The 24,340-nt window shown below is 41.2% G+C and overlaps 1 protein-coding gene across 2 annotated transcripts in view; it reads left to right on the forward strand.

Annotated features, from left to right (window-relative positions):
* The window catches only part of stk11 (serine/threonine kinase 11), a 134,689-nt gene that overhangs the window by 64,353 nt on the left and 45,996 nt on the right, over positions 1-24,340 (forward strand). For both annotated transcript variants that reach the window (XM_078555943.1, XM_078555944.1), the window contains exons 7-8: positions 881-938; positions 15,575-15,765. In XM_078555943.1, the coding sequence (XP_078412069.1) occupies positions 881-938; positions 15,575-15,765 (249 nt within the window). The remainder of the gene's footprint in view (positions 1-880; positions 939-15,574; positions 15,766-24,340) is intronic.

Genomic DNA, 24,340 nt, shown 5'->3' on the forward strand with positions numbered 1-24,340 from the left:
CTTCAGAATCTCATGTGTTTCAATGAGATCGCCTCTCATTCTTCTAAACTCCAGATAATATATATCTTTTGTGATTATGCTTATATTGCTACCAAACTTTATTTACTTGAGCTGGGCTCTTTGTCTGCTGGAACAATGTGGAACGTGTTGGAGTGGCTTTCAGACTAGAATGGCCATTTTATCTGGTCCAGTAAGCAAAAGGAGCAAATATTAACAGAAACTGCATTTCTTTTCAATCAATTCAAGATCCTTTTAGTTCCACAAATAAATCTGGCTAACTTTTCATGATTTGAAATGTTACATCCACAATCCACATTTTAAGTGTCTTAAATAAATCATAACACAATAATGTGTTATGTGACTAATTTACCAAACTAATAAGGTTCCCATGAATCTCCCAGAGTTGTAGCTGAATTAATTTCCTGTAGTTTTACATGGAAAAATAGTAAATTGAGCTGCTGGTAGGTCCTTTAAATCCATACATCAGGGCGCTAACAGATCAAGAGCAACAGCTGTGCCATTATCCTACAGCCTCAGTGACAGTGGTGATAAAAAATAGCATTAACTCAGGAAACTTACGATTGTCATTTATAATGGTGATGGAGCTGTGATCTTCAACTTCTCATTGTTTTGGTGAGAGTAACAGAAGAATAACATAGAAGCACAAGGAAATTGTGATGTGGTATAAGTTACTTGCACCATCATTTCCCCTTTCTTTTGTGCTCTAACATGTTCTCTACAACATAAAAGGCTCATGTCTCCAGCAAATTCTCGACCAGTATCTGAAGAAGTCTAAAACAGAAAGTAATCTTTCTGGTTTTGTAGTATGTGACTGTTGTGTGTGTGTTTTTTAAACATTAATCTTTATCTGTCCTTATAGGAATGCTTGAATATGATCCTGTGAAAAGATTTTCAATACAACAGATCAGACAGCACAAGTAAGTTTCTTCACATCAGCAAAGTTGTTCAATACTAAGATGAATTAGTAAAAACTCAGTTGCTCATACCAATAACAGATATTCTTTAATATATGTAAGAGACATCTAGAAGTTTTGGTAGAAAAGGACCTGTAAGCATGCTTAATGAGATCGCTGGTGCTAATTCTCAGTTCTAATATATTTTTAGATTTAGTTCTCACTGCTTTACTCACCAACGCCTCTACTGTAAGCACTGACTCCAGACTCCATGCTGAGCTATGGTTTCACAGATTCAAAGAAATTAGCACAATAGAAGACTATTTGGCCTATTCCGCTGGTTCCACTTCTAGTTCTCCAACTGAAAGTTTATCTACTGTATTCACAATTCCCTACCCTTTTCCCATTGCTATTTTTTAGAGACTTTTCTGCCCTTACTCTTGTGGCTGAGTCTTGGCACCCTACAATCTTGACCATATTCTAACTTGCTCTGATAACTTAAGTTTTCATGGTGTGCCCAGAATAATAAACTTCATCGTATGTTTTACTATTTTGGTTCCTAAATAGTGACCGTTTCAAACTGCCAACAAATTGAAGATCGGTAAACCATGCATGCCTTGATTTGAAGCTAAAACCATAAGTCTGTCTTTTCAAAGTTTGATGTTTAAGAGAAAAGTCTAAATGCTATATCCTTCCTCCGCATGTTATTTTTAATAGCTGTCAGTACACTTTAACTCAGAATCTTTTGGGTATCAGATGTTAAGAGCATAATGTTTTTCCTCCTCTGTTCCCCAACATTTTCTTAAAATTCATAAGTATAAATTTGATGCTTTAGAAATTGTGTGTAAAAATGTTGTTTGAGTGGAGTTTTTGAAGTTATTTCCTAATTGTATGGATTGAAAAACAAGCCCTTTCTGAGTTAATGTTATTAATGCTAAAATTAGCAACACCCCACCCCCTCTCCACTCAACACCCCCAAAAGGAAAATTTATACCATTTTAAGCATCAGGCGCTCTAGGCTAAGAAATATGAACTTCTATAATGCAAATCCTAGGCTATTGCCCTTTTAGATTAAAAGATACTTTTGCCATCTCCTATGGTTTAAGAAGGCTTTCCCACTGTGTTACATATCAGTTAGTTAGCTTTCAGGAGCAACAGTTAGTTACTGGAGAGGGCTTGGATGAAATGAAACCTGGCTGACAGTAACTGAATTATAAATGAGATGATAGAAGCTATTCACTTAATTTGTCATTGAGCAATTTCACAGTCAACCTTGTTGTTTAGCAGGTGGCATATCTGAGTGGGGTGTTGCTTGCACTGCGCTGTCAGTAGTGCTGCTCAGTGAGATGGCCCAAATAACCTTTAGAATTTTTGCTGGCGTGAGTGCTGTATTTTGACACACACCTCCACATAGTGTGGGTGTTTTTCATAAAAGGCTTGTAGGCAGCATGGATTTTAAAGCAACAGGAATTACTGACAATTTGCTTTAGTTGCATTTCTAGCAGGGTAATTTAGTGGAATTTTAACATTTGGGTTAAATTGAGAAAAATATAACAAGAAAACATAATCCAGAGGAACTGAGAGAGAATTGACAAACACTTAGTAATTAGTCAGGAAATGGATGGGAATGTGAGTGGAAAAACAACCTGCTAAAGTGTGAGGGGCGTTGATGTAATAATAACACTATAGCATAAAAGCTAATGTCAGAATGGAGGAACAGGAGTCACCCGTTCACCCCTTCAATTCTTTCACATCATGTTGAATCTGTACCTCAACTCCATTTATCTGCTTTTGCTCCATATTCCTTAGTACTTTTACTGAACAAAAATCTATTAACCTTCACATTAAAAATTTCAATTGGCTCACCCACCACAATCTTTTGTGAGTGTTCCAAATTTTCACTGTCCTTTGTTTTACACAGAAGTGCTTCATAATTTCATTGCGAACTGGCCTGGCTATAATTTGAAGACTAATTTATTTTGACTGGATTTTCCCCAAAAGAGGAAATAGTTTCTCTGTATCCAATCTATCTAATCCCTTTCTTAATTTAAACACTCCAATTATGTCATCACTCAACTGTTTAAACTCAATAGCATCAAATCTTTAGCAAACTGGTACAGCATTGAAGTGCTGCAACCCACAGGGCTATGGAACAAGGGCTGAAACATAGGATTAGGCTGGATTGGTTTTTATTTTGGCTGACATGAGACCATAAGACGTAGGGGCAGAAGTAGGCCATTCGGCCCATCGAGGCTGCTCCGCCATTCAATGGGATCATGGCTCACCTGATAATCCTCAATTCCACTTTCCTGCCTTTTCCCCAAAAACCTTGAATCCCTTACTGATTAAAAATCTGTCTGCCTCAGCCTTGAATATATTTAATGACTCAGCCTTTCCAGCCCTCTGCAGTAAAGAATTCCACAGACCAGGGGAGGAAAAAACATTATGCTCTTAACGCCTGATACCCAAAAGATTCTGAGTTAAAGTGTACTGACAATTATTAAAAATAACGTGCGGAGGAAGGATATAGCATTCAGACTTTTCTCTTACATATCAAACTTTTTAAAAAAAAGACAAAAATACAAATGGCCAAATGGCCTTCCTCTGTGCCATGAATTTTCTATGTTTCTGTCCCAATGATTCAACTCTTTAAGTACTGGTATCATCCTGATGAATCTGTGCTGATCTCCCTTCAAGGTGGCCTATGTTTCCTGATGTACAGTGTTTAAAGTTAAATACAGTACACCAGATGTGATATGATCAAGGCTCTGTAAAACTGAAACATCATTTGCTCACTTCTGAATTCCAAACCCTTTGAGATTGTTACGACTTCCCACCAACCCCCCTCCCACCGATAACTTTTAAAGAGTTTTGAATTTCCAGTGACCGTTTGGATCACTTAACAAGATTTTACGTTCTAAGACTTTTACTGTAAGAAACCAAAATCAACATTGACTAAACATTGCTTAGTAGGCAACTAATACACTAAACTACAGAAAAGAAACTACTTTTAAGTTTGTAAAATGACCGAAAACCCCACATTGCGCTTATACATTACACCGCACTCTCTGCAGAATTATAGACTTTGCAGGAGCCAGTCCCAATTCATTCCCAGCTTCCAACAAGCTTGCTTCAATCCATTTTGCTGAATTGTAATATCCAGTGTCCATCGAAAATCATTTCCATTGGTTTTCTGAGAATCCCTGAACTGACTTGCAGCAGCAAGGTCCACTCAGTGATTCCTTCTTCCGGTCACGCCAGGCAAATCCTCCAGTGCCCTTAAATCCTTACAGGTCCGTCTCTTTGGCCAGAGAACAAGCTGCCACTCACATTCTGCCTGGTGGCTAACAGAAGAGCCTTTTCCTTTGCTGTTTGCAGCAGCTGCTGTTTTCTTGTTGCTCTCCCAGTAGCTCTCCTGTTCGCTTTGGTTGGTCAGTTCTCACTCTGGCCACTCTCTTGGGTTTCTGAATTTGACTGCCTGATTTCATTGTGTCCAGGCGGGAAAGCTGGTACTTAAGTTTCAGTGGAACTTCACCTTGGCCCATGATCCCCCTGGCAACCGGTTCACTTAGTTTATCGTGAGGCAGACCTCTCTGTTACTCCAATTTAACTTGAATTAAAAGAGACAGTTTAAAACATAGACATCTTATAAAACCTCATACTCATCACAAGATAAAAGGCCAACATTCATTTAACCCATTAGATTTCTTTTGTACCTGTGCAGTGGCTTTTCTTGATTTGTGCTCTTGGACTCGTTACTCTTTCATAGCTCTTAGCCTTTACCTGGCAAGAAGATATTTCAATTTGCCTTTCACGGATCCAAATTGGATGGCATTGCACTTCAACTTCATCTGCCATAGTTTTGCCCATTTACTTCTTTCTTTTAACTACGTGATTTAACTTAATATGCCTTCGAGCTTTGTCATCTGAAAATTTATTTTCCATCTTCTAGTAGCTCTGTGCTCCATATTGTCTCCTGCCTGACGTGAAATTCAGTTTTGTACCTCTTCCCATTCATTTTTTAATATTTATTCTTTCATGGAATATGGACATCTAGCCAGCATTTATAGCTGATCCCTAATTGCCCTTGAGAAGGTGGCAATGAGCTGCCTTCTTGAACTGCAGCAATCCATGTGGTGATGGTGCACCTACAGTGCTGTTAGGAAGGGAGTTCCAGAATTTTGACCCAGATAGAGTGATGGAACAGTGATATAGTTCCAAGACAGGATGCTGTGTGGTTTGGAGGGGAACTTCCAGGATGTGGTGTTCCCATGCATCCGCTCCCTTGTCATTCTAGATGGTAGAGTTTGGAAAGTATCAAAGGAGCCTTGGTGAGTTTCTGCAGTGCATCTTGTCATTGGAACACATTGCTGCCACTGTGTATCAGTGGTGGAGGGAGTGAATGTTTAAAGTGGTGGATGTGCACGTTGCTGGCAAGGCCAGCATTTCCAATTGCTTGGGTTGCTTTATATTCCATCACACTCCTGACTTGTGCCTTATAGATGGTCAACAGGCTTTGGGGAGTCAGGAAGTGAGTTACTTGCTGCAGAATTCCCAGCCCCTGACCTGTTCTTGTAGCCAAAGTATTTAAATAGCTGGCCCAGTTTAGTTTCTGGTCAGTGGTAACCTCCGGGATGTTGATAGTGGGGGAATGTCAAGGGGAGATAATTAGACTCTTGTTGAAGATGATCATTGCCTAGCAGTTGTGTGGTGCGGATGTTACTCGCCACTTGTCAACCCAAGCCTGAATATTGTCCAGGCCTCACTGCATTTGAACACGTACTACTTTTGTATCTGAGGAGCTGTGAATGATGCTGAACATTGTGCAGTCATCAGCGAACTTCCTCTTTTCTGGCATTATGATGGAGGGAAGGTCATTGAAGCAGCTGAAGATGGTTGGGCTTGGACACTACTCTGGGACTGAGATGATTGACTTTCAACAACTACAACCATCATCCTTTGTGCTAGGTATGACTCCCTTGATATTTCCATTGACTCCAGTTTTGCTAGGGCTCCTTGATGCCACCCCCTGTTAATGGCAGTAACTTTCATCTTGCCTGTTCAGTTCAGCTCTTTTGTCCATATTGGACCAAGGCTGTAATGAAGTTAGGAGCTGCGAGGCCCTGGCAGAACCACAAACTGTGCATTGGTGGGCAGGTTATTGTTGAGTAGGTGCTGCTGATTTCAGTGTCAATGACCCCTTCCATCACTTTGCTGATGATTGAGAGTGAACTGAACTGATGGGATGGTAATTGACTGGCTTGGATTTGTCCTGTTGTTTGAGGACAGGATATATTTAGCAATCTTCCACATTGCCAGGTTGATGCCAGTGTTGTAGCTGTACTGGAGCAGCTTGGCTAGGGGCATGGTTAGTTCTGGAGCATAATTCTTCAGTACTATTGCCAGAATGTTGTCAGGGCCTGTAGCCTTTGCAGTATTCAGTGCCTTCAGCTAGTATTTGATATCAGATGGAGTGAATCGAATTGGCTGAAGACTGGCATCTGTAATGCTGGGGACCTCAGGAGGAGACCGAGATGGAAAGGCTGAAGGTGGCTGCAAAATCATTGTACTTCCAGCTCTTTTCTCATCATTGCTGTTACATCTGTTTCCCCCTGTCACCTTACAATTCTAGACATCAGGTGAATTGTGGTGGCCATCTTTTGGTTCAGCAGAGTTCATTTTTAAATAAGCAAAAAAAATAAAGTTTGATCGACGTAATTTATGATTTATTTCATGTTTTAGGGATATATCACCATATTATAGAAAAATCTTACTCCTGTTAACATATGTTAAGATGTTCAAGCATTTTTAAAAGCTTTTATGTGCTACTTATAAAGCCAATTCACCTGATGTCTGGACCCTGACATGTTGCTCATGGAATCGCACACCTGGGACTGTCAAGGTCCAGTTTAAAAAGGAAGTATCAAAAGGAAATGGACATCATTTGCATCTTTATCAGCTAACCCTCTAGCAGAACAAAAACAGAATTACCTGGAAAAACTCAGCAGGTCTGGCAGCATCGGTGGACCTGCTGAGTTTTTCCAGGTAATTCTGTTTTTGTTTTGGATTTCCAGCATCCGCAGTAGTTTTTTGTTTTTAACCCTCTAGCAGAGTCTGAGCATCTTTTTTTTGCAAAAATATACTTTATTCATAAAATATCTTCAATCACATTCCAAACCATTTCAAAAACACCATTACAAGGGTACAATCCAGGTTAAACTTTTACAAAATGTGGCATCCACCAAGATGATAGCTACCTGGAACAGGGTCATCAATATGGATGATGACTCTCTCTCAGGTGCTAATGACTGGGACACTAAAAGCCACAAAACAAAAGCCAGATCCAGACACAAGATAAACATTCCTTTGTGAAGTCATTGTGGAGGAAGGGGGTCACATGACTCGAGTGACCATTTTGAAAACTCTATGTATAGTTGAAAACTAAGCAGCATGCCGGACACTGAGCAAGTGGCTTTTCTTAATGTGGGAATGTGATTTCCTAAAGGGCGCTTCCACCCTGAACTGGAAAATCTTCAGTTTCCTATTTAAAGATTAGAGGCTTAGTTTGGGAAGTACATTGCTTTTTAAAAATTTTATGGAGTAGAAAGGGAAATCATGTCCCTGCATACTCCTCTCATGCTCCTCATCCCCGTCTTTCCTCATCGTGCCCCCGTCTTCCCTAGCTGTGTTTTATACTCAGTAATATTTTAAATAATATAGATTTTGCAGGTCTTCTGTAGAGGAAATGTTTTTCTATACTTCTGCAGAGGGAAGGAACCTAATTCTCCTTTATTCCCCCCTCCCATTGTTATCACCCCCACCTGTTTGAGTACTTGCATTTTTCCACGAGTGTGCACTTGCCTGTGATATTAGAGGCTTAGGAGGAACTGATCCTTCCCACCCTGCCTGTGTGGTGCACTAAAGTATTCAGATGATTGTCATTGTATCAGTGGGTGACATGTGATAGTATAAGATGCTTAATTGTGTGTAGTGATTGTCTTAAAAACCTCTTTTCAGCTATAAAATTAGAATAAGAAAACATTTCGCAATGCCAACAGTGCCACAGCCTTTAAAACAAAGTTTTCCATGGTAAGGCATTGCATCGTGAGGGAATATGGGGAAATGTGAGGTCATGCACTTTGGTAGGAAGAATAGAGGCATAGACTATTTTCTAAATGGGGAGAGAATTCAGAAATCTGGAGTGCAAAGGGACTTGGGAGTCCTAGTCCAGGATTCTCTTAAAGTTAACTTGCAAATTGAGTCGGTAGTTAGGAAGGCAAATGCAATGTTGGCATTTATTTCGAGAGGACTAGAATATAAAAGCAGGGATGTGCTGCTGAGGCTTTATAAGGCTTTGGTCAGACAACATTTAGAATATTGTGAGCAATTTTGGGCCCCGTACCCCAGGAAGGATGTTCTGGCCCTGGAGAGGGTCCAGAGGAGGTTCACGAGAACGATCTCAGGAATGAAAGGCTGAACATATGAGGAACATTTGAGGACTCTGGGTCTATACTCGATGGAGTTTAGAAGGATGAGGGGGGGATTTGATTGAAACTTACAGAATACTGAAAGGCCTGGATAGAGTGGACGTGGGGAAGATGTTTCCATTAGTAGGAGAGACTAGGACCCGAGGACACAGCTTCAGAGTAAAGGGAAGACCTTTTAGAACAGAGATGAGGAGAAACTTCTTTAGCCAGAGAGTGGTGAATCTATGGAATTCATTGCCACAGAAGGCTGCGGAGGCCAGGTCATTGAGTGTATTTAAGACCGAGATAGATAGGTTCTTGATTGAGAAACTTATCATCCATGATTGAATGGCAGAGCAGACTCGATGGGCCGAATGGCCTAATTTCTTCTTCTATGTCTTATGCTCTTATGGAATATGTATGTAAGTAGAAGATAACGTAAAACAGAATGATGTCAGAAAGTTCTAAATTATTGGAAGATTTGTGCAGTCTGCTTTTAAAATAAGATTTGGTTTTGTTAAATAAAATCATAAGATATAAATAGATTGAATGGGTAATAGGTCAGACCAATTTCAAAAGGTGGTGGAAATATTCAGAATGATATGGTATCACCGGTACTTATTTCTTTATGAAAAGCACTTTGAGGTTCTTGGTAGAGTCAGAATCATGGAGATCATAGATATAATTTCTAAGTTTAATATGTGGTTGCACTTGAGTTTTTTATACAACTTTTACTAGCTTAGGTTAAAATGCTTAGAATGCTGTGTATTGTTTACCTAATCATTCTCGAAGATATACTTAAATAGAATAGTTGGTGCTGTTGCTTGCAATATAATCATTTAATATTAATTACTGTGCTTACAGTACATCAAAAGCCAGCTGTTTTTCACAGGTCCCTCATTAAGAGAAGACTTAAAATGAGTGACTTCCTGTTTGAAGGATGTCAGCCCAAGGGTGAATGAATTAATTGATGAAGGATTAGTGAGAGACTAGAAAATGAAGGTACCTTGCACAGGATGTCAAATTAATTTTGGCATTATGGATCAGTCAAAGAGAGACTTTAACAGCACTATAATTTATCCTCCAGGGAAATTTGCCTCTGCCAAAAAAAAATGTTTGAAATGTTAATTGTGAACGAATAGTGCATCTAAACTTGCTAAAATTTCTGGCGTGTACTTACTGATTTGTTTTCGCATTATTTACTACAGTGACCGACTCCACACGTTTATACCTTAAATACCTTATATTTATATCTTAAAAAAACAATTTCCCCTTAGCTGTGCACTCCAAAGCTGTATGCTATGTCCATGTTCGTAGTTTGCTTTCTAATTCTCAAACTATTAAATTGTACGTACTGGACTATAGGTTTAATCATGAGTTAGTATTCTATGAATTTCCAAATTAACTCTTCCAGGATACATCCTGGCCTGAATTTTGTTTGGGGGTGGGTTGAAGACAAACTATCAGTATTATCATCAATACCTTTCTAAAACTGACTAATTTTGGGATGTCAGGCATGCGCAGAGTGGGCCAAAAAAGCTTGAAGATGTGCTCTGTCACTCAGGGCTCTTACCAGACTGCATTGTGCCCCCAAGACACCACACCACAACCAACAATCATTGAGAACTTCAACTTTCCTGTTCCCGCATTAGTTAGAAACCCAATGAAAAGTTACACCTCGTTTAATTATGTGTTACTAGATTTTTAATAGTAATGTGATTCACAAAATTTTGATCACCGGCAGAATTGACCCCGAAAAATACTTGTGTTGCTGTTAAATGATTAATGGATAGATTTCCTTTGAGTTTATTTTTAATAATTGTTTTAAGATTTTTCCCAGGGGAGGTAATGGAGTAGTGTTTCGTCACTGGACTAGTAATCCAGAAACCCAGGGTAATGCTCTGGGGACCCGGGTTTGAACCCCACCACGGCAGATGGTGGAATTTGAATTCAATAAAAACCTGGGATTAAAAGTCTCATGATGACCATGAAACTATTGTCATTGTCATCAAAACCTATCCAGTTCACTAATGTCCTTTAGGGAAGGAAATCTGCTATTCTTACCTGGTCTGGCCTACTTGTGACTCTAGATCCACAGCAATGTGGTTGAGTCTTAAATAGTCGAGCAACCCACTCAGTCGAACCGCTACAAAGTCAGTAGGGAATGAAACCGGACAGACCACCTGGCATCGACTTAGGCACCGGAAACAACAACAGCAAACTCAGCCCTGTCGATGCTGCAGAGTCCTCCTTACTAACATCTGGGGGCTGGTGCCAAAGCTGGGAGAACTGTCTCACAGACTAGTCAAGTGACAGCTTGACATAGGTATGATTCCGTGAGTAGGACTTAGCGATAATGCCCTAAGCGTCATCATTCCTGGATACACCCTGTCCCACCAGCAGGATGGATCTGGCAGAGGTCGCAGTACGTGGTATGCAGTCAAGAGGGAGTTATAGTGGGAGCCTTCAACATCAATACCAGACCCCATGAAGTCTCAGGGCATCAGGTCAAACATGGACAAAATCTCCTGCTGATTACCACTTACCATCCACACTCTCTCTACCCACCGTTCCCCCCCAAACTCCTCCACCTCCAGCTGATCAATCAGTGCTCCTCCAAGTTGAACACCACTTGGAGAAAGCACGGAGGGTGACAAGGGTGAAGAATGTATTCTCGGTGGGGGGCTTCAATGTCCATCACCAAGCGTGGCTTGGTCACACCAGCACCAACCAAGCTGGTTAAGCCCTAAAGGATGGAGCTGCTAGTCTGGGTCTGCAGCAGGTGTTGAGGAACCAACAAGAGGGAAAATCATACTTGACCAGATGCATCTGCCCATGGCAGTATCGGTAAGATGAAATCTCATTGAGGATACCCTCTATTGTGTCGTGTGGCATTGCCACCATGCTAAATGGGATAGATTTCAAACAGATCAAGCAACCTGAGACTGGACAACCATGAGGTGCTGTGGGCCATCAGCAGAAGCAAAATTGTACTTGACCACAATCTGTAATCTCATGGCCCAGCATATTCACCACTCTACCATTTGTAATTATCTTTAGCCAGAAGTGCGAAGTGGATGATCCATCTCGGCCTCCTCCGGAGGTCCCCAGCATCTCAGATGCCAGTCTTCAACCAATTTGCTTCAGTCCATGTGATATCAAGACATACCAGAAATGTTGGGGAACACAGGGTTTAGTGAGAGGGAGGAACTGAAAGAAATCAATATTAGTAGGGAAATGGTGTTGGGGAAATTGATGGGATTGAAGGCCAATATATCCCCGGGGCCTGATAATCTACATCCCAGAGTACTTAAGGAAGTGGTCCTAGAAATAGTGGATGCATTGGTGGTCATCTTCCGAGATTCTATAGACTCTGAAACAGTTCCTACAGATTGGAGGGTAGCTAATGTAACCCCACTATTTAAAAAGGGAGGCAGAGAGAAAAAAAATTATAGACTAGTCAGCCTGACGTCAGTAGTGGGGAAAATTCTAGAGTCCATTATAAAAGATTTAATAGCTGAGCACGTGGAAAACAGTGGCAGAATCGGACAGAGTCAGCATGGATTTATGAAAGGGAAATCATGCTTGACAAATCTACTGGAATTTTTCAAGGATGTAACTAGTAGAGTTGATGAGGGGGAGCCAGTGGATGTGGTTTATTTGGACTTTCAGAAGGCTTTCGACAAAGTCCCACATAAGAGATTAGCGTGTAAAATTAAAGTGCATGGGATTGGGGATAGTGTATTGAGATGGATAGAAAACTGGTTGGCAGACAGGAAACAAAGAGTAGGAATAAACGGGTCTTTTTCTGAATGGCAGGCAGTGACTAGTGGGGTACCGCAGGAATTGGTGCTGGGACCCCAGTTATTCACAATATATATTAATGATTTAGATGAGGGAACTAAATGTAATATCTCCAAATTTGCAGATGACACAAAGCTGGGTGGGAGGGTGAGCTGTGAGGAGGATGCAGAGATGCTTCAGTGTGATTTGGACAAGCTGAGTGAGTGGGCAAATGCATGGCAGATACAATATGATGTGGGTTAATGTGAGGTCATCCATTTTGGTAGCAAAAACAGGAAGGCAGATTATTATTTGAATGGCTATAAATTGAGAAAGGGGAATGTGCAACGAGACCTGGGTGTCCTTGTACTCCAGTCGCTGAAGGTAAGTATGCAGGTGCATCAGGCGGTAAAGAAGGCAAATGGTATGTTGGCCTTCATAGCGAGAGGATTCCAGTACAGGAACAGGAATGTCTTGCTGCAATTGTACAGGGCCTTGGTGAGACCACACCTGGAATATTGTGTGCAGTTTTGGTCTCCTTATCTGAGGAAGGATGTACTTGCTATAGAGGGAGTGCAGCAAAGGTTTACCCGACTGATTCCTGGGATGGCGGGACTGACATATGAGGAGAGATTGAGACGATTAGGATTATATTCGCTGGAGTTCAGAAGAATGAGGGGGATCTCATAGAAACCTATAAAATTCTAACAGGACAAGACAGGGTAGATGCAGGAAGGATGTTCCCGATGGTGGGGCAGTCCAGAACCAGGGGTCACAGTCTGAGGATATGGGATAGAGCATTTAGGACTGAGATGAGAAATTTCTTCACCCAGAGAATGGTGAGCCTGTGGAATTCGTTACCACAGAAAGTAGTTGAGGCCAAAACATTGTATGTTTTCAAGAAGGAGTTAGATATAGCTCTTGGGGCAAAAGGGATCAAAGGGAATGGGGAGAAAGTGGGAGCAGGCTATTGAGTTGGATGATCAGCCATGATCATAATGAATGGCGGAGCAGGTTTGAAGGGCTGAATGGCCTTCTCCTGCTCCCAGTTTCTATGTTTCTATCTTTTTATTAAGAAACAGCTGAAGGCACTGGATACTGCAAAGGTTATGGGTCTTGACAATATTCTGACAAAAGTTTTGATGACTTGTGCTCCAGAACTTGCCGTGCCCCTAACCAAGCTGTTCCAGTACAGCTACAACACTGGCATCTACCTGGGCATGTGGAAAATTGTCCAGGTATGTGCTGTCTACAAAATGCAGGACAAATCCAACCTGGCCAATTACCGCCCCATCAGTCCACTCTCGATCATTGGTAAAGTAATGGAAGGAGTCGTCAACAGTGCTTTCAAGTGGCACTTTCTTAGCAATGACGTGCTCACTGACGCTCAGTTTGGGTTCTGCCAGGACCACTCAGCTCCTAACCTCATTACAACCTTGGTTCAAACATGGACAAAAGAGCTGAACTCCCGAGGTGAGTTGAGTGACCGCCCTTGACATCAAGGCTGCATTTGACTGAGTGTGGCATCAAGGAGCCCTACCAAAACTGGAGTCAATGGGAATCGGGGAAAGCTCTCCGCTGGTTGGAGTCATACCTAGTGCAAAGGAAGATGGCTGTGGTTGTTGGAGGTCAATCATCTCCGCCCCAGGACTTCACTGCAGGAGTTCCTCAGGGTAGTGTCCTAGGTCCAACCATCTTCAGCTGCTTCATCAGTGACCTTCCACCATAAGGTCAGAAGTTGGGATGTTTGCTGAGGGTTGCACAATGTTCAGCACCATGTCCAAATGCAGCAAGACCTGGACAATATCCAGGCTTGGGCTGACAAGTGGCAAGCAACATTTGTGCCACACAAGTGCCAGGCAATGACCACCTCCAACAAGAGCGAACCTAACCACCACCCCTTGACATTCCATGGTATTACCATTGCTGAATCAATCATCAACATCCTGGGGGTTACCATTGACCAGAAACTGAACTGAACTAGCCATATAGATACTGTGGCTAGGAATTCTGCGACGATTAATTCACCTCCTGACTCTCCAAAACTGTTGACTATCTACAAGGCACAGGCCAGGTTGCCTGGATGAGTGCAACACTCAAGAAGCTTGACACTATCCAGGACAAAGCAGCCTGCTTGATTGGCACCTCACCACAAACATTCACTTCCTCTACCACCAATGCACAGTGGCAGCAGTGTGTACCATCTACAAGATGCACTGAAGGAACTCACCAAGGTTCCTTAGATAGCACCTTCCAAACCCACGACCACTACCATCTAGAAGGACAAGGGCAGCGGATGCATGGGAAAACCACCACCTGGAAGTTTCCCTCCAAGCCAGTCACCATCCTGACTTGGAAATTCCTTCACTGTCACTGGGTCAAAATCCTGGAACTCCCTTCCTAACAGCATTAAGGGTGTACCTACACCATATGGACTGCAACAGTTCAAGAAGGCAGCTCACCCCCACCACCTCAAGGGCAGTTAGGGATGAGCAATAAATATTGGCCTAGCTAGTGACGCCCCCATCCCACGAATGAATAAAAAAATATGTATTTCCCAATCTTTCATTTGCTGTATGTAAAAAAAAAAGTAAAAGTGATTTATTTTGGTGCTTTCTGTTTCCTGTTTTGATAGCTTTGAAAATCCTTTATGAACAGCTGCTTGGACAGTCTGATGACATCACTCCAGCTCCATGCTGGGAATTTGCAGTAAAGAACCCTGCAAACAGTTGTAGTACCACTGCAAGGCGATAGAGGTGAACTTCTCGCCAGAGCGATTGCTATGAATTTTAGTTCGACTTAATTTGAAGTCAGCAGCAAGTGTCCTTGCTTTGCCGTTGACCGCAAACTCCAGGCCTTTATGTCTGTTATGTAACTTTTGATTTTTCTTTTCCTGTTTCCACACTGCTTCTCCCCAGCAGAGAAACATCTTCAAATCAACAAACTGCAGTAGTGAGAATAGTGTGATTTTGTGTTGATCTCCACATTTGTAGCCAGGACTCTAACAATACAGGGGAGAAACCTAGAGGGCTTTTATGCAATTAAAAAATATCATTCAATTGTTAAATTGTAAATTCATCCCTGTCCCTCCCACCCCAAAGGAAATCTACTTACTAAAAGGGATTATTTTCTAACATTTGCTAGGACCCTAAGTAGATGTAATACATCTGTGATATAACTTAATGTTAGAATTTTCTCCTTATAGCATGAATTTTTGAAAATGGAATGTTGGTTTTGGAACTCAGTATGCACTTTTCTAGTTGTGTAATTAAGATGGGAGTTTATCCTCCATGTTAGGTGAATTACACTTTCTTTTTCAGAAATACTAAACTTAAAATTGCTCTATTGGAGAGAAGAAAGTACAGGAAGCTCTTTTAGTTAATGAAACATTTTTTTCTCCCTGAAATATAGTTGGTTTCGGAAAAAACATCCTCAGGCAGAAAATCTTGTTCCTATTCCTCCAAGCCCAGAGACCAAGGACAAGTGGAGAAGTATGACAGTGGTGCCTTATCTGGAAGACTTGCATGGTTATAATGATGAAGAAGATGAAGATCTGTTCAATGAAGATGAAATTATTTATACTCAGGATTTTACAGTACCAGGTATGTAGTTAATCTCAACTGCTTCTCATGCTGTAAATTAATCAATACATAACATCACAGAAAATAATAGGTTGGTATGAATTAACATTCCAGGTCTGACGGAAGGTCATTGACCTGAAATGCTAACACTGTTTTTCTCTTCACAGATGCTGCCAAACTGGCTGACGTTTTCAGCATCTTCTGTTTTGTTTTGGGCTTCCAAAATCCATAGTATTTTGCTTTTGTAGATTGGTATGATTTGCTGATTTAGATCATTTGCAGTTTACCCTGTGGCCAGCAATTTGGCAAGGTATTTTCTGAAGTTGTCTCAGTTTCTGTTTTCTACTCTTTGGGCACTTTTCCTCTATGAATGCTTAATCTGCTAATACTAAATCCGTAAGCTTTTTAACAGACATTTTAAATGTATTAATGCTTCTGTTAAAGACATTTCTGATCTTTTCTTGCCTTTTCTATACTCGCTGATACAATTTGATAGAATTTTACTTTTGAGTTATTCATGGTAGAAGGCCAGTTTTTTCTGTTTGAGCTCCCGTGTGCCTTCGAATCCTGTTGAATATAGTTGATTGGCTACTGTGACACCCTAATCACATAGCCCATTTTGTGGTTGCACATTTAACTTCAATCCAATTCAGTTAGCATAAGATCTCAAAGTCCTAGTTCAGGAACTGAAAGAAAGAAAGAATTTGCTCTTTATACTGGAGAAATATCCCTAAAACCCCTGAAACCTTCAACTGGGTTTAACCTCATTAAGAAGCTAATCTGTTGTGGCAAACTTGAAGTATTGGGAACTTCTTCCAATGACTGACACACCAGGTTATGATAAATGGATCATGAGTTCTACAGGGAAGCTTTCATTTGCTTTGTTTGTTGTTTTAGCCAATGATGTGGTAAATGTGATCAAAGTGATTTGTTTTTTGACCTTTTTTCAGTTTGTTTAATTGGCATTTTAAAGGCAAGTAGCAAATGAAATCTACAGATATACACAGATTCAGTTGGACACCTAAGGCATTCTCTTCAACCGTAACAATTATATACTTTGCAACTTTTGTAACAAAACTATGTTGCTCATTTACTTGGCTAGCCATCCTAATAAGGGAAGCTAATTCATTCATTGGCATTCAGCTTTTGGCTTGGTGGTCAAACAAGTAGCAGATGATGCTAGATAAATTGATGGAATAGACTACCTCAGAAAATTTATTAAACTGATGCCGACAGTTGGAGTAGGTTGAAAATTGATATTTAAATAAGTCAAAAATTGTGATTACAAATAAACCTGTTATTCTAATAATGAAGTTAGTTTTATACCATTGCCCATTCAGTGATCCTGTACATAAATACTAAAATGTTTGTGCAATATATCCACCATTAAGGATGTTCCTATTTTTATCTGTTGGAAAATAAAGTGATATAAATCTAGAATTGTCATTGTTTAAAATACATTTGGATATAATTGTGACACATTTGGAATTTATTCCACACTATTATGGGTCTACTGAATAAATCTCTGGTTGTGAAATCAGAATTCCGGCAGAGAATCACCAAGCAGTAAAAGTTTCAGAAATACACCGTACCACGTTAAAGGTAAATGTTCATGTCAAAAATGTTGCTTAACAAAATGGTAAGCTACATTACTCTAAGATTCTCTGTCCTTGTTCCAGAAAAATCTCAGCAGATCTCTAAGCTTGCCTTGGAGCACTGGTCCCCTTGGTCTGCTGCAGGAGGCCACATCCAGTCAGCTACACTGTTCCCCAGCGCCTCCAGGGACTTGGAGATGGAGCCTCAAATAGACCTTAACAGGCCTATGATGAAATAAGTTGGCTAGGTGTCACTGGGGGCACGGGTAACCCTACAGTCTCCATACTGCGAATTACAGGTTGCATCATTTCACAAAGTTTGCCACTCTTCAAAATGCATTTGTTTCCAGTATATAAAGTTGCAAACAATATCTTACCCCAATTTAAAATTTACCTACTATATGTATTTTAGAACCTAAAGTCTCAAGCACCCTTTATTCATTGCTAGCATGTTGACAAACTATTTTATCATAGTGGGCTTCATGACCAAACCCAATTCAGTTGCTAACATACACATACCTTCACTTCACTTCCAGTAGGTGTTTCTGGAACGAGATCAGGAACAGGCAATCATTTTTTTTTTCCTTGCTCCTATTCTATGGACAAACAGGTGAATTGTAGGAGCCTTGCTGTAACCCCGCCTGAGTTAATCATAGTCTGGGGACTGAAGCTGGACTTTCCTGACCTGTATCATTCAGGATTGTCTCTTAAATCCAATAGCCATCAAGAGAACAGATTTTTGTTTTTAAGAAAAATTAAAACTGACACAAAGTGTGGTGCTCATTTATAGTTGAACTAACTGCTTAAATATCGATTTATACTTCACATAACATTATCTTAGAATCTGCTAATTTCTTTACAATTCATGTTCACTTTATTCTCGGTATTAAATGTGGATAAGTACATTGTGGGCAGTCAAATGTGCGTAGTCAAAATTCTTTCCTTGTCTCCCTTCTGCTCCCCAGAACCAGCCAGGATTTAAATGAATCTGTTCCCTGTGCCAATCTTCTCAAACTTTAAGGGCAGAATCTTCTGTTCGGCGTGCGGGGGCAGGCCCCGCACGTCAACGGGTAAAATGACGCGCTGTGACGTCAGGCATGCATCCCAACGTGTGCGCGTCATTCTAATCTTCAGTATGTCGGGCGCACACCAGAGTTGGCTGCGTGCCTGCCGAATTGTCAAAGGCCTGTTAAAGCCATTACTGAACTAATTAAAGTACTTGCCAGGGCTGCCCGTCCAAACTTAAGTGTTGGCGAAAAGCCCAGGCAGCCTTCTCACTTTTCATGGAACCTCATCCACGGGCCGGATGAGGTTCCAAGAAGGGTTTATTAATTCAATAAAATCTTTGATGAAAATTCATAAACATATCTCAGCTCATGTGACAATGTCACATGAGGGGACATGTCTGAATAATATTTTTTTATTTTTCCCATCTTTATGACTGAACTTAATCTCCCTGAGGCAGCTCTGTGCCTCGGAGATTTCTGCGCTCTTTTGCGCGCATATGCAAAAGCGCAGGCCCCGACTCTCCCTCCTCTCCCCGCCCGCACAGGTAGTGTTGAGCACTTCCGGGTGCATGTCATGCTGGACAGATGTAATTGGCCTGCCCATGTAAAATGGCGGCACACAGTCGATTGCGCCCGTGCCCAACGGGGAGAAAATTCTCCCCTAAGAATCTTAAACATTTTATTCGAAAATCAGGCCAGACTGAGCATACTCGGGCAGAATCTTTTCTATCCACCTTGTGTTTATTTAAGTTGCTGTCTATGATTAAAACTGACATTGTATATGGGCTTCCAGCTAGAGAAACTGCCTTATTTTCTCCATGGAAATGAAAATTGGACAAATCCTGTCACAAGAGGCTGATCACAACACCAGTTTTACACCTGGGCAGCAAGTGGAAAACTTATCCATTGTCACCCTGGTTGCCATTTTGGTCAAATATTCTGTTCATAGTGGGTGGCCTTTAATCCATTATAATAACAATGTACGAAAAATAAAATTTCTGTTTGCCAATGTATATTACATCCAACATGTTCTGAGACTTGAGTTCCTGAATCTGTACATCTCTCGGCATGCTCTTCTCTTGCTTAAAATGGGCGGCTTGGTAGTTATTTTTCTCCTCTTTGTGAATGCATATCATATCTATATATAACCTGATATTTTTCAGAGTATAACATATTTTTAGCCTAATGCAAATAAGGTAAATTGTTATTCAGACTTTTGAACAATATTCAAGTGCTGTAGTTAATTTGCTAGAGTTCTTTGAAGATGTGACAAGCAAAGTGGATAATGGGGATCCTGTAGATGTAGTATATCTGGACTTAACAGAAGGCCTTTGATAAGGTGCCGCACAAAAGATTAATACACAAGATAAGGTCACACGGAGTTAGGGGTAATATATTAGCTTGGATAGAGGATTGGCTAACCAACAGAAAGCAGAGAGTCGGGATAAATGGGTCTTTTTCTGGATGGCAAGCTGTAACTAGTGGGGTACCACAGGGTTTGGTCCTTGGGCCCCAACTATTTACAATCTATATCAATGACTTGGATTCAGGGATAGAAGGTACTATAGCTAAGTTTGCAGATGACACCAAAATAGGTGGGTAAGTAAGTTGCAAGGAAGAAATAAGAAATTTACAAATGGATATGGACAGGTTAGGTGAATGGGCCAAAATTTGGCAGATGGAGTTTAACGTGGATAAGTGTGAGGTTATCCATTTTGGTCAGAAGAATAAAAAGGCGACTTATTATTTAAATGGAGAGAAACTTCAGAATGCTTCAGTGCAAAGGGACCTGAGTGTCCTCGTGCATGAATCGCTGAAAGCTAGTATGCAGGTACAGCAGGTAATAAGGAAGGCAAATGGAATTTTGGCATTTATTGCTAAAGGAATAGAGTATAAAAACAGGGAAGTGTTGTTGCAACTGTACAAGTCATTGGTGAGACCGCACCTGGAGTACTGTGCACAGTTTTGGTCCCCTTACCTAAGGAAAGATGTAGTTGCACTGGAGGAGGTTCAGAGGAGGTTCATTAGATTGATTCCAGAGATGTGGGGCTTGTCTAATGAGGAGAGATTAAGCAGTTTAGGCCTATACTCGCTAGAGTTTAGAAGGATGAGTGGAGATCTAATTGAGGTATATAAGATGCTAAAGGGGATAGACAAAGTACACTTGGAGCGGATGTTTCCCCTTCTGGGGCATTCTAGAATGAGAGGCCATAGTTTTAGGCTAAGGGGTGGTAGATTTAAATCAGAGACGAGGAGGAATTGCTTCTCTCAAAGGGTCGTGAATCTGTGGAATTCACTACCTCAGAGTGCAGTGGATGCCGGGAGGCTGAATAAATTTAAGGAGGAGATAGACAGATTTTTCATTAGTAATGGGTTGAAAGGTTATGGGGAGAGGGTGGGAAATTGGAGTTGAGGCTGAAATGAGATCAGCCATGATCGTAATGAATGGCGGGGCAGGCTCGAGGGGCTGAACTGCCTACTCCTGCTCCTAGTTCTTATGTTCTTGATAGAATATTGTATCAATTTATGCTTTCTATACTGTGAATGATTTTACCTGAACCAGATTTCCAGGGTTTATTTTACCGTATCTAAACTTTGATTTTAGTATATACAAATAAAACTTTCCACCAAGTGAACCATGGGCCACTATTGTGGAGGCATTCAGCTTGTAATATTTTTTGAACTATTAGGGGCAATATTCCTTGATCTTTATAATGAAAGAATGTGCTCTTTAATATCGCGCATAGCCACAGGTGGTCCCAGGTGGATTGTGCCCACCTGGTTCGCATCCAAGTTGACCCAAATTTCACCCAAACTTGGGAAATTTAGCATCAGCAGAGGAGCACTGTGTTGGTTTCCCCCATGTTAGCAGTCAGAAACAAGTAGAGAAGCAAAGTCCAGCTTTAAAGCACACACTTCTAGTGAGATCAACCAACAGAAAAAGCGATTAAAATAACACCAGATGTGGAGTGAACCTTTGAATCTATGATTTTTCATATGACACTCATGTTCTAATAATGTGCCCGTTGGGGTAATTGTGGGTGAGCAGCATTAGCAAAATGGTGACTTGCATGATTTGTACAATATGACATAATTGATTTGCTGTGGCACTAGACCGTTGGCATGCCCATCATAAATTGGGACCCACAAAAGTTTCCATTCCTAGCTAAGTCATTGTATATTGTAATAATGCTATCAAACCTTCCAAAGAAATCTGTCTTTATTTTGTAGTATTTTCAGGGAATATTCTGTGGAAAGATTTGAAGTGCAGCTGTGAAGTACAAGTTAGTCATAGTGCTTTCTTGCTTCATAGAATGCATTGCTTTAAGGATAAATAGTTACCCTCCCAGTTTAACAATGTGCAATGTGCCAAGATGTGTGTGCTTGACAAAGGAACTCTGTTTTATGTAATTCTATATTAAACATTTTTGACGATGAGTGTAACTATCTTAAACCACGGCTAGAACGTTTATATCGATTTGTCATTTATGAATTGCTCATTTTTATCTCTGGTATATTGCTTAAGTTTTGTATAGAAGTATGAAGTTATTTAATATAAATACTAAATCTATCAATTATGATAATGCTGGTTACCTCTATAATAAACTACAAGCACACTTGTAAAAAAAAGAAAGCAGTGTTTCAGTAGTTTAAAATTCTCAGCAGTGCCATGTCAGCTAATAAAACAAGCAGAATTTTTGTTAGATTAGGCCTCCTGTAAACCGCAAATGAGAATTATTTTTTGTTGCCTGTCCTTATAATTTTAATGTGGCTAGAAACAAGGTCATCAATGTTTTTTAGGGTGTCAAAATGAAACCTATTTTCATTCTTGGCCTATGGCATTATTCAATGACCTGGCGAACATTCCTCCCTCTAAGGAGGAGGGGGCAAGTGGGGAGGTGCCTGGGGGCAGGGAAGCATTCCTGCTCAGGCTGGTCCACAGGGATTCCTATAAAGCACATAACTTCTTTAGAGCGTTCCTGCCTCCATTGAGCTGCAGGTACTTGGGAAACCCAGTGGGCCACAGTTAAACCTGTAAAACAGATGAAATCAGAGGCTGCCAGCCTCATCAAAATATTCAAATTGTCAAGTCACCATCTAGGAATGGGTTGGCTGCCTTGTCCTACCTCCATTAAACCCGGTAGTAGATGGGTAGTAAATGTGTAAAATTTTAGCCTCTGACCTGTTTTGGATGTTAAAATCCAGTTTCCTTGCATGTCAGACATAAGATTGACAATAAAAAGAGAAACCACCTTTCTCATTCGGCTTTTACGCATCTGTGCTGTAGTACTAGTTTTACAAAAGATAGAGCCTGCTGCTGGATGGATTTCTCTGCACCCTGATATGGTGCTTTCATGCCCACGTGTTTTTTTTTTCTGCTGTTTCTCCTGTTCTGAAGGTGAAGCAAATTGGCCATTGACTCGTGAAAACAGCAAGTGGTGTGTACCCCATTCTCTGTAAGCCTGTCCCAGACCTTTTCTCAGTTTTGGAGTTTTAGGTGTTGATAAAAAGATATTCAGTATCACCTGGCACTGGATTTTAAATTCAGTGCTGCTTTCATCCATCCAGGGTAGAAAATAATATGAAATGCTGTGGTCTTCTGAAATTGTTCAGTGATTGAACCTGTAGCTAATATAAGCCAAATTAATTGGTGACAATTTTGAACCCTAAAGCAAGTGTGCAGAATTAATGGCAGTGAGATTTGAAGCCATTTCATCTTGCATTTTGTGCTTAGACTACATTAGTAGTATAATTTTATAATTATTTTTCAGAACTTATAGGAGTTTGGGATATTTTATATTCATTAAAGCAGAACATGCACAGTATGCTAAAGGAAAATAAAAGGTGTGGCTATGGGTACCCGCATGGGCCCCAGCTATGCCTGTCTCTTTATGGGGTATGTGGAACATTCCTTGTTCCAGTCCTACTCCGGCCCCCTCCCACAACTCTTTCTCCGGTACATCGATGATTACTTCGGTGCTGCTTCATGCTCTCATCGGGACCTGGAAAAATGTATTAATTTTGCTTCCAATCTCCACCCCTCCATCATCTTCACATGGTCCATCTCTGACACTTCTCTTCCCTTCCTTGACCTCTCTGTCTCAATTTCTGATGATAGACTGTCCACCAATATCCATTACAAGCCTACCGACTCCCACAGCTACCTCGACTACAGCTCCTCACACCCCGCTTCTTGTAAAGACTCCATCCCATTCTCTCAGTTCCTTCGCCTCCGTCGCATCTGTTCTGATGACGCTACCTTCAAAAACAGCTCCTCTGACATGTCCTCCTTCTTCCTTAACCGAGGTTTTCCATCCACGGTCGTTGACAGGGCCCTCAACCGTGTCCGGCCCATATCCCGCGCATCCTCCCTCACGCCTTCTCCTCCTTCCCAGAAACATGATAGGGTCCCCCTTGTCCTCACTTATCACCCCACCAGCCTCCGCATTCAAAGGATCATCCTCCGCCATTTCCGCCAACTCCAGCATGATGCCACCACCAAACACATCTTCCCTTCACACCCCCCCCCGACCCGCATTCCGTAGGGATCGTTCCCTCCGGGACACCCTGGTCCACTCCTCCATCACTCCCTACTCCTCAACTCCTACTTATGGCACCTCCACATGCCCACGCAGAAGATGCAACACCTGCCCCTTCACTTCCTCTCTCCTCACCGTCCAAGGGCCCAAACACTCCTTTCAAGTGAAGCAGCATTTCACTTGCATTTCCCCTAACTTAGTCTACTGCATTCGTTGCTCCCAATGCGGTCTCCTCTACATTGGAGAGACCAAACTCAAACTGGGCGACCGTTTTGCGGAACACCTGCGGTCTGTCCGCAAGAAAGACCCAAACCTCCCTGTCGCTTGCCATTTTAACACTCCACCCTGTTCTCTTGCCCACATGTCTGTCCTTGGCTTGCTGCATTGTTCCAGTGAAGCCCAACGCAAACTGGAGGAACAGCACCTCATCTTCCGACTAGGCACTTTATAGCCT

This window comes from Cetorhinus maximus, chromosome 13 (genome assembly GCF_964194155.1).
Source record: "Cetorhinus maximus chromosome 13, sCetMax3.hap1.1, whole genome shotgun sequence".
Taxonomy (NCBI): Eukaryota; Metazoa; Chordata; class Chondrichthyes; order Lamniformes; family Cetorhinidae; genus Cetorhinus; species Cetorhinus maximus.